At 48.8% G+C, this 11,152-nt stretch overlaps 1 protein-coding gene across 1 annotated transcript in view; it reads right to left on the bottom strand.

Moving 5' to 3' along the window:
- The window catches only part of WDFY4 (WDFY family member 4), a 278,492-nt gene that overhangs the window by 77,584 nt on the left and 189,756 nt on the right, over positions 1–11,152 (bottom strand). The window contains exons 44-46 of the mRNA XM_037804046.1: positions 7,935–8,055; positions 5,176–5,261; positions 3,679–3,741 (exon numbers count right to left, since the gene is read on the bottom strand). Of these exons, the coding sequence (XP_037659974.1) occupies positions 3,679–3,741; positions 5,176–5,261; positions 7,935–8,055 (270 nt within the window). The remainder of the gene's footprint in view (positions 1–3,678; positions 3,742–5,175; positions 5,262–7,934; positions 8,056–11,152) is intronic.

Raw genomic sequence — 11,152 nt, 5'->3', positions numbered from 1 at the left:
GCACAGTCTCACCACATCCCCTGGTAGCTTGGCTGCCTCAACCTAGAACTGGTGCTCCATGGGGCTTCCCACTTGGCCATGGCTCTCCTTCCATGAGCTTAGATAAGCATTTTTCTGGAGCACCATGCACCATTTCCAATTGACCCCAGAAGTTTTCCCATTTTATATTTCCCAAGGGTCTCCATGGCTGGAGCTGTGCTGAGTCTGTGCCAAGCCTGGCATAGAATGGCCCTTGGAAGATCCTGCCCCAATGGGCTAAGATGGTTATGATGACAAAAATAAACACAATGGGAATAAAATCAGCATAGTGCCTGTCCATCTCAGGGTGCAGGCTGGTACAGAGGCTTGATGCCTGGGGCTTTCCCGAGGGATGACGGAGGGATAATTTCCAAATACCTGACCCTTCCCCAGGCCAGAGAATGATCTCCTACTAATGGCAGTCATTTCTGTATGGACCCCCTTCTTCGTGGCCATAGTCTAGTGTTTCAACTCCTGTGTTCTCCCTTCTGCCCCTCCTCTGTCTGCCCTTCTCTATTAGGGGTAGAAACTTACCATTGTGGATGAAGGTATATGTTGTCAGGGCAAAGTGCCCCAAGACTCTGAGAACAACAGAACAAGAATGGACCAAGGGCAACTCACAGCTGGGGGGACAGCTACTTGACCCCTGTGGGACATAACATAATACATTTCAAGGGGGTGATCTGCAGAGACAAATGAGGATCAGAGAAATGACCTGTGTCAAAGTTGATGCTAAGTATTCTAGGTAGAGAAAAAAATGGCCAAGAGCCCATGAGCACTGAGATCCCTGGGACAGCTCTCAGCACGGGGCAATGGATGACCATGTGTTTCCATTGATACCCCAGAACTCACTATTCTTCTTCTGATAACAACACCTGATTCTCTTGGTCTATATTGTTGGGTGAGACTGGCCCCACCCCCAAAAGCTGGTGGGCACATCACCCAGAACTGAACAACGGAAGTGCTATGACTGGTTCTGGAATGGGCAAAACTTGAAATGCAAATGAAATGCAAATGAAAATTAGGTTTGGAGTTTTTACTAAAACTCCTGGGACAGAGAGTTTGTCATGTGGTGGGATTCTTAAGGGTGTGACTGAAAGCCTGGAGCTGTTGGGGGCATCGATAATGCCATGTGAGGAGAGCCTGCCAAGAACAGAGCCAGTCCAGGGGAAATGCTCACTGAGAAAGGGACAGCCATGGCTTTCTGTGTACCTACTGGAGCAGGAGACCTTTCCTGGCCTCTCCAGGTGTGTGAGGGTATGAATGCTCCTTTTTGCTTCAGTTAGTTTGAACAGCTTTCTACCACTTGCACTGAAAGCATACTGAGAAATCCAAGAATGGATATTAATCAGGTTTAAATAGAACATAAACAACACAAGGTTCCCCAGGGCTGCCATTCAGTTAATATGCACAATTAGGGTTGTACCTTAGTTAAACTACGGAAATATGTTCATTCCAGTTGGTAAACACACACACTCTGCCCCCGTGACCCACTGCTGTTCAGGACTCCTGGACTATCCCCCCGGGATTCCTTGGACTTACCCACAATCTATCAACTAAGGAGTAATGCCTAGCACAGCAGGGAGACCCTGCTCGTATCCACTCCGACTGGTCTTCTCAAGGACATCAGTGATCTCTACGTTGCAAAGTTCAATGGTCTTGGCTCAGTTCTTACCTCACTTGCCCGTCAGCAGCATTTGATCAGCAGCACAGTTGACCACTCCCTCCTTTAAACAGTCTCCTTGGCTTCCAGGACATCTGCCACACCTATAGTTTCTCCTACTTTTTTGGCTACTCCTTCTCAATCTCTCTTGCTGACTCCTCCCCTTCTCCTTGACTTCTAAGAGTCAGTGTGCACCAGGTCACAGTCCTTGGACCTCTTTTGCATGTGCACTCACTTTCTTGGTGATGTCACTCACTCTCATTTCTTTAAATACTAACCCAAATTTACTTCATACCTGAACTTCTCCCTTGATCTCCAAATCCATGTATCCAACAGCCTCCATGCCACCTCCATGTAGATGTCGGAACAAGTATCTCGAAATTATCATATCCAAAACAGAGCTCCTGAAGGCCGAAAGTGGCTCTTCCTTTGCTCTTCTCCATCTGACTGTCTGACTGCTCAAGCCTAAATCCTTGGTCTTAACCTTCTGTCCTCTCTCTCACATACACGCCCCACACCTGATTTGTCATCAAATCCCATCAGATGCACCTTCAAAGCACGTCCGTAATCTGACCACTTCACACATCTTTGCTGCCATCTCCTTGGTCCAAGCCACGGTCATATCTCACCTGGATTACTGCAGTAGCTTCCTACCTGGTTTCTGGTTTTTGCCCTGGACCCACTAGGTTCTATTCATGACGAAGCAGCACAGTGATTCTTTTAAAATATGCCAGCACACATCATTCCTCTGCTTGAAACACCCCAATGCTTCCTGCTTATTTAGGGTAAAAGCCAAAGCCATCACAATGAACCACTCCACCAAGGCTTACACAAACAAGTGCCTGCCGCCTTTCTCACTTCACCTCCCACTATCTTCCTCCACCCCAACCATGCTGGCCTCAGCCATGCCAGCCACGTGACCCCTCAGGGCCCTTGCACTTGCTGTCCCCACAGCTGGAAATGCTCTTTCCCCCGTTACCTACACAGCTTGCTTTGTTCAGGTCTTTAATTCAAAAATTTCTTTCTTGATGAGGGCTTCTCCAACCACCCCATCTAAGATTTCAATCCCCACCTCCATCTAATTTGTGTTTTTTTTCCTTCTTAATGCTTACCATTACCTAATACATCCATATTTTTTTATTTTACTCATTTAAATTATTTACTCACTGTATCTCTCATGAGAATGTAAACTCAATATAGGCAGAAGAACAGAATTTTTTTCACTTTTCTATTTTTTGCTAGCCAAGCAGCAAACATCACACGTACTAAGCATACATGATAAGCTATCAATAAATAATTGTGAATGAATTGGTTGTACCTCTTCCATACATTACAAATAATCTGAATATCACTCCTGGAGACACGTTTCCTCCCCACCCTCACGTCCCCACACACTCCTGGAGAAAGCCAACAACTGCCTTCTTTTACTGGTATTCTCACTCCTAACTTAAGTAAAAGCACCTACAGATCGTGAATCGGCCCTCCAGAGACCAGGGTACTCAAAATGGGTGGCTCTGGGTACAGCACTGTAAGCTTTTCATTCACTGGGAAAACTGCCTCTTATCAGGGGTTCATAAATTAATACCTGATTCGCATACCATCATCCATCCTTTGGAACATTCAAGATTCTGGGTGCACGGAGGGCAGACCTGGATTGTTCACGCTTCTCCACCTGAGCACCTGACCCCCAAGGAGGGGCAGCGGTTGATACCTCTTACAGCGACCTGCTCCAACTGCCACAGGCAGAGAGGGGGCTGCTTCTTGCCATGTTTTTTAAAGAACATAAAGCATGTGGGACTCCAATCTGTTCTTAGAGGTTTAATTGGGCAAAAGGGCTTCAAGAGTAGGATGAAGAATATATGGAGACAGGATACAGAAAATTAAACAAAGAGGGAAGCATACAAACATGCTCTTTGTATGAATTCCTTAGAATAGGCTCAGGTAAATGAAGAAAGTCAAAGCAAGGCCAGCACCAGGACCCAGGCCTGCCTTGTTACCTTATATTAATGGAGTCCTCTGCGATACTTTTCCCCTTCAAGCTGGGCTGCGAAGAGTAGAAGCTAAACAGAAAGTGAAGGGATAATTTATCACCAGAGTCCACTCTTGCCCCTTGATACCCCATCAGGCCTCTAAGTCATGAACACCAGCCCCACCTTAGAGGCACCTCTCAGCACTCTAATGATGACAACAATACAACAAAAATTACGAGGCACACATTTTTTAGGTACCTCCTCTGTGCCCACCACCTGACATTTCAGTTGCCGATTTCAATACCAACTCTGGAGACAAATGCCATCTTCATTGAACATTCCTTGAGCAGGGTATGACACAGGTAGGGAGTTTACATTTGACAACATTTACTACCTGAGCTAGAGATGTATAAGATTTCTATATTGACCTGAAAAAACCTTGTTTAATACATGGAAATCACAAGGGGAAAATGAATCTAAAGTACAGCATTACATATCTACCTATTAGGTTTGGTCTAAACTGAATGTCTACAATTTTGGGAGGCAGTAAAACATGCCCTTCGAAGAACCTCATTACAAGGCTCATCTGAGTCAAAGGTGAGCCTCCACGGCCTCTCCGAGCAGTTGTTTTCTCATTCTGCCCCTGCCCCTTGGACACATCAGCTGGTCCTGTTGCCAATGCCTGGCCAGGGCCATAGTGAAGGCATGACCAAACTCTGTGAACATCAACCCCATAAAAACAGGGTTTCCCAGGCCAGGGGTGTCAAGTCTTACTTCAGAACTTGCAGCCAAAATGGAGTAGGACATAACTACCCCCATTCTTTGCTAATCCAACTTTCTGTGTGGTCTGTTTATGAGCAGGAAACTGCCTTCCTTTCTGTCTTTTCTAGATGTTCTACCCCAAATTTGTCTATTTATAGCTTTAATAATAATGCTAATAATAAGTAACCATAAAATTAAAAATATAGACACTGGCTTAAATTTCTAACATTTACTAATCTATTTGGAGTAAGAGAAGTTCCACTAAAATGCAGCCTTCTCTCTTTAAAAAAAAAAATGCAGAAATAGGAAATTCCATTGTTTGCAATTCTTTCCAATGAAATATGCAATTGGAACAAGTAAACTAGGCACCTGGGACTCAAAAGAAAGATTCAGCCAAAAAATAAAAATTACTTGGAAATAAGGAAATAAAGCCAGAAAATTCTGGAAGGTCCATTTGGCCAGTTTATTAAATATGTTACATAATGCGCAAGTTTTTCTCCCTTCCGTCATTACTGTCCTAAATCACTCCAGTCAATGAAAATGAAGCCTATTTCCCAAGACTCAGGGAAGGAGCTTCCAGATCTTTTCTCCATACTTGGTTGCATGATTCACCAGTGCTCTGGGTCAGGAAATTCTCCCTCATGCCTAACCTAAATCCTGCTAGCTGTGGGCTGAGAACACTCCTCCTGAGAGCAGAGCCGAGAAGCTTCTGTTCCTCTGCTCTCAGGCCATGATCCCCCAAAAAGGCAGATTTCCTCTTACCTTTTGAAGGCCTTGCTCCGATCACTGTTGTGGAAGACAAGAAACTTGGAATGGCCATTTTGGAAAAAGATCTCCAGGGCGATGTCCTAGAGAGAGAGACTCCTTTTATTGCCCCTGGCGTCTCCTTGAGGGAATACCCAGGTTTCCACGAAGACGCCCCAGGAGTTGGAGCTGCTGGGAAAGGGCCATTTGGATTTGTCTGTTAGACAGCCCAGCAGGACAGATGGACAGAAGCCTCTGCAGAGCAGGTCGGAGGGTGGGGAGGGGTAAGGAGCTCAGAGTTCCCTTGGCTCCAGCAGGAAGCTAGAGCACCACTCCCAAGGCAAGGTGGGGAGCAGGACAAGGGATAAAATGCCCGGTGACACTACGGACACATTCACTTCCTGCTCTGGGCTCCGTCTCCTGAGTCTTGGGGTAATTCCCCGGCAACACGCGGGGAGCTAATTGGGTGAGTACAACTCCCAAAGTGGACAGCACCCACACATAGCTGCAGACTTAAGAGGCATGTCTGCTTTGCCATATTGATGTGGCTTATTAGTGCTCAGAGTATTTTGTTAAGGCCTAAATAAAAGACAGTATGATTTCCTTTCCTTTTTCCTTTTCTTATTTTCCCTCATCTCTCCCTCCTTCTATTTCTATGTTACATAAAGAAAAGACTTAGTATAAGGGATAGAGTGAGCCCACATTAGGAAAAGGTTCAGGGAAGAAATGAGGACAGAGAGAGAGAATTCCTGAGGATGGGGGGAGGGCTGGGGACTGGACAAGGAGGGACATAGGGGGAAAAGGGTAGGCCTAGGTGTGTCTGTTCGCAGATCGTTGGACATTTCACCAGCAGCGTCTCTACATAAACGTACAAGCATTTATTGGGTGCTACTGCACCCAATAACTATGCCACGTCCTGCTTCTCCCCAGCTGAAATGGAATTTGCTCCCAAGCCAAGGGAAGATCCCTGCAATGCTACTGCCAACCCCCTCTCCTCTGCTGGTGTACATAAGAGCCCCAGATTATTAGGTTTTCTACAAATAAGAAATATAAAAAAAGTGCAGAGCAGATGGTGAATGGAGAATCTGTGGAGGGTACACTTGCTCTGGCTAAGCTGGAATGTCTTGGCTCGGTCCTTTCTGTTAGGGGAATCCAGGACCCATACAAACAGGGCTTGCTCACAAAGCCCCCCGCCCACCCCCCACTTCGCTGTGCACACACCCTTCCATTTCTGGCTTCCACCGTGGTCAGGCTAAGCAGCCATCTGGAAGCAATCACCATTTACTAGGGAAAAAGAAACTCACTAACACCTATTTGGTATCATATATAACCTGTAAGGTAGACATATAATCATCAAAGGTAATTTTTGAGTACTTACTACGTGCCAAAAAAGGTTCCAGGTGACATATACATATTTGGAAAAGAGAAGTCACCGTCTCCTATTGACTGATGGAGAAACCAAAGCCCAGAGAGGGGCCCTAATGTGCCAAAGTGGCCGGCCGTGTCTGAGCCCACAGTGGCCAGCCTCCGGAGCCCATACTAGTTCACACTGCACAGACATCCTGGGTCTAGGGGCTGCTCCCGCCACCCTTTCCTCCCCAGCTTGGCATTCTGGCACAGCAGCACATCTGGGCAGGCAAAATGAGACCCAAGCCCTTGGTGGGGAGAAGCAATGATGAGGGAGGCAGAGGGTCAATCATTTGCCAAGTCAAGGAGCAGCTTGCTGGATCTGCGTCCGTAAGGAAGCTGGTCTTTCTAGAGCTAGCTCCCCTAAAAGTATCCGTGAGCTTCAGTTTCAGAGCAAATCAGTTTGCATGAGGATCACAGGAGGAATTAAAGTGCTCCAGACACGGCAAATAAACTTATAAAAAGAAGGCACCCATATCTCCCTTAGGGCCAAGCTCCCCTTTTGATGGCCTTTGCCGAAACAGAGATGGTGGGGGTGGGGGTGGGGGGTGGGGGGATCCCGGGCCTGCCTCCTTCCCCTCGGCCCCCCCCCCCCCCCAATCAGTGTCCCTCCTCTCATCTCCGTGCTCTGCTAGCCACCTGAGAGGCCATTTGGGGTGGAGATGGTGGGGTTCTACTAGTGCCGAGGTTGGGGTGACAAAGGCAAGATGGCCAGCGGGCACCCCAGTTCTCCGTCCTCCCCTTGCCACTGGGATGGTGTTTCTAAACCGAGAGATTTATGAGTGAAGTGGCTGCGATTTGCTACGTTGTGGCTGCCTGAAAGGAACCTTCTCTGTTTTCTTCCTGGGTAAGCCCTTGCAGGCGGTGGGTGAGGCTCTGGGAGACCTGGATGGTGGGGACATGAGAGACTCCTCAGCCACTGGGCCTAGAGGGCGCGCATGAGCCTGGAGGTGAGGGAGAAGGGCGGGAGGGGACGGGGAGGCCCTGACACAGGGTCGGAGCCTGAGCTGGCCAGGCAGGGTGGCTGGGACCCTTCCAGAACAGGGCGGATGGGCTCTCAACGCTCGGTGCCGCCTCTCCTGGATTCCTCCATCCCCAAAGCAGCTCCGTGGAGTATCACAGGACGCGGCCGGCAAAGGCACCCGGCAGCCAAAGGGCACCCACTGCAAAGAGTCTGGGCAGAAGTCAGAGCTCCAGAGGCGGCCAGGGCAGACACGGCGCAAGGAAGGCGCTGCGTCGGCGCCGGCGTGCGGGGGGCGCGGGGGGCGCCCTCAGGTGAACCCCCGGGGCCCCGTGGCACCCGGACCGCTGGCCCCTGAACGAGCCGGCCCTCCTCTGCCAGTCCCCGCGCGCGGCGACCCCGGGCGCACCTGCAGGAGGAAGCGCGCCTGGCGGATGTCCCTGAGGTCGCCGTAGCTGTGGCGCTGGCACGAATAATGGTCGGAGGACCTGTCCTTGCTGCACATGTTGAAAATGAAGGGGTCGCTGATGCTGAAAAGAAAACCAAGCACAGTGCGCAGGTCAGACGTCCGCGCCAGGGGGCTGCCCCCCGACAGGCTCCTCCCCCTCCTGCCCCCGGAGCCCCGCCCCAGCCTCGGGGTCACACGCGGGGTGTCGAGGTCATTGCCAGTTTAGAAGCCAGCAGCCCACCGGTCTGACAATCCCTTCTAAACCCTGCTCATGTCAGTTCTGCCATCAGGCGCTGCAGGTACAGGGACAAGGGCCCGTCCTTGAGGGGTAGGGGAGGGCTCCGAGACTGGCAGGTTGGGGGATAAGGAGGAGCACTCCAGCTTCCCGAAAGACTCTAGCACAGGATGCAAGGGTGAGCGTGAGAAGGCTTTCTGGATGGTACTGAGTATGGGGTAGTCAGGGAGGGCTTCGTGGAGGAGGTGACCATTCAACTGCAGGATCAGGAGCCAGGGCCAGAGAACTGGGGTGAATTCCTCTCTCCTCTCCTCCCTGAGAGCAGGACCACTAAGACCTGGCTCCTGAGTGGTCCCCATGCCCGGGTCCTGGGCTCCTACAGTTGCACTTGTCCCCAGCAGTGGGCAGTGGGAGCCCCAGGACACCTTCCTCGCCCATATGCCTTAGTCAAGAGACCTTGCCCTGGGCCAGGGCTGAGAGGATGGCCCAGCTCACCTGGGTCAGGTGTGACCTGTGTCTAAGGCAAGGGACACCGCCAACCAGATCCTTCCTCTCTGAGTTGGGAAGTGCCACACTGGTGGGAAGACAGGACACTAAGAGAGGGAAGTCTTATGACTGTGAAGATTGCCTGCTAGCCAAAGCTAGGAGGGGTCAGAAATCCCTCGAGTGAGGAAAGCAGAAAGACCACCAAAGAGGCTGTGGGGGCCAATGAGAGAGAGCCCCCTTGCTCAGTGCACCCAGGCAAGGCTCCTGGGGACCCCTGTTATAAGGTCTCCTCTCCTGAGGGTGAGTGGGGCTGGGGGTGGCATGGATGCTGTCAAGTAATATTCTGGTATTAAGCCATGTGTCTCTTCTGTGCCCTTGATGTTTCCCCCACATTTCTGGCAGCTCTGAGTTTTCTACATGGACTAGACCTAAAGAATTCCATTGAATTCTGAATAGATTTCTTCATTGCACAGCAGAAGCAAAGTCAGAAAGTCAAGGCTCATTTTGGTTTGCAAGAAGCAGGCCTGAGTGAGAAAACACATAGAGGGTGGTATTCTCAAAATTGCAAAAGTCAAGCCTTGAGTGGCAAGAAGCAAGCTTGGAGGACTGGTCATAGAGCTTATGCAAAAACCTGAGAGGGGACAAAATATGTGACCCTATGAGAACCATCTCCCTCCCAGAAGAATGATCTGTGGGAGGCAGGAAATGACTCAGAGATGAGACCATTTACAGACACTGAGGGGTGCCTGCACAGGCTTTCCATCTACCTCTGCTCCTTCAACGGTTGAAAATGGGTGGAGGGATATTTGCACCTGATGTTCGTAGCAGCATTACTCACAATAGCCAGAAGATGGAAGCAAGGCAAGTACCCATCAGCTGATGAATGGATAAACAAAATGTGGTCTATCCATACCATGGGATATTTGCACAGCCCTAAAAAGGAATGAAGTTCTGATACATGCTCCTAAATGGATGAACCTTGAAGAAATCATGTTGCGTGAAATAGGTAAGACACAAGGGGACAGATATCGTACAATGCCATGTATACGAAATAGCTAGAATATCCAAACTTTTAGAGCAGAAAATAGATTACAGGTTACCAGGGGTGGAGTTGGGGAGATGGGAAATGGGAGTTAATGCCTAATGGATGCGAGGTTTCTGTTCAGGTTGATGGGAAAGTGGTGATAATGGATGGTGGTGATGATGGTGCAATATTGTGAATGCAATTAAACCCTCTGAATGGTGTGCTTGGGAGTGGTTGAGATGGGAAAGTTCATGTTGTATATGTTTCCACAATTTACAAAAAGAGAAAGAGACTAAAGAGACAGTAGCATATAAATGCAATACGTGATCCTAGACTGGATCTAATAATGGAGGAGAAAAGTCCCAAAAGGACGTTATTGGGACATATGAAAAAAATTGGAGAACAGACTGCAAGCTTTATATCAAAGTTAAATTTCTTGAATTTGATAACTGTACTTAAGGTGGTCACATAAGGGAATATGCTTGTTCTTAGGAAGTGTACATGGGAAGTATTAAGTGTTCAAGGAACATGGTGTATACAATCTCCTCTCAAAGGTTTAGAAAATAGATCGATAGATGGATGGATAGATAGAACGACATGGCAAACGCAGCAAAATGTTAAAAGTTGATGAATCTGGTTATCTGGGTGGGGGTGTGCATTTGAATTCTCTGTATGGAGTTTGCTTTATTTTGCAGCTGTCCTATAAGTTTGAAATTATTTTAAAATTAAAAGTTTATTTACAAAATGGGTGAAGGGGTGGTGGGGAGAGGGGGGAAATGAAAGAGAAACCTCGGTCATGTTTGGAGATATTTCAGGCTGGCAGGGCTTCCTCCCTGGAACATAAAGTAGAAAGATGACGGCCTCTGTAAGAAGCCAGGTTGGGTCAGCCATGCAGGTGTGGGTCTAGTATGGCATGGGAGAAAGTGGCAGAGAACCCAGATCCCCCACAGGGTGGGCAGCAGGCTGCGAGGGCTGGTGGCTGGAAGACAACGACCACAGCATCAGCAGTGGATGCCAGTGCATCATGCCCAGAGCCAGGGGCCAGCAACATTGTAGTGAAGGCCAGAGGAGCTGACGATGGCTCGGCCAGGCCAGGCACCCTTGCCTGTTGTCAGAATGAACCCCCTTGGCAAGAAGGTGAGAGGAGGGGAGAGAGGACCTCTCTAAATATTTGAAAACTTTGTCCCAAAGAGAACAATTTGTACACTGGAAGTAACCAACATACCTCAAGGTAACAAGATGAAGTTTTCACCATCAATACAAATGGGTGTTTGAGTAAAAAAATTGGGTTGTCATAGTTACATTTCTGAACGTGAGAGTTGTGCAGTCATTTTAAATGGTGTATGTGAACACAAAAATTCTGATAAGAAGTCCGTTCAGGACACCTGCCTGCCCACCACGGACCCAATGAGCCAGGAGCTGGCAGAGCTCCTG

This window comes from Choloepus didactylus, chromosome 15 (assembly GCF_015220235.1).
Source record: "Choloepus didactylus isolate mChoDid1 chromosome 15, mChoDid1.pri, whole genome shotgun sequence".
Classification (NCBI taxonomy): Eukaryota; Metazoa; Chordata; class Mammalia; order Pilosa; family Megalonychidae; genus Choloepus; species Choloepus didactylus.
This window is presented reverse-complemented; position numbering and strand designations above follow the sequence as displayed.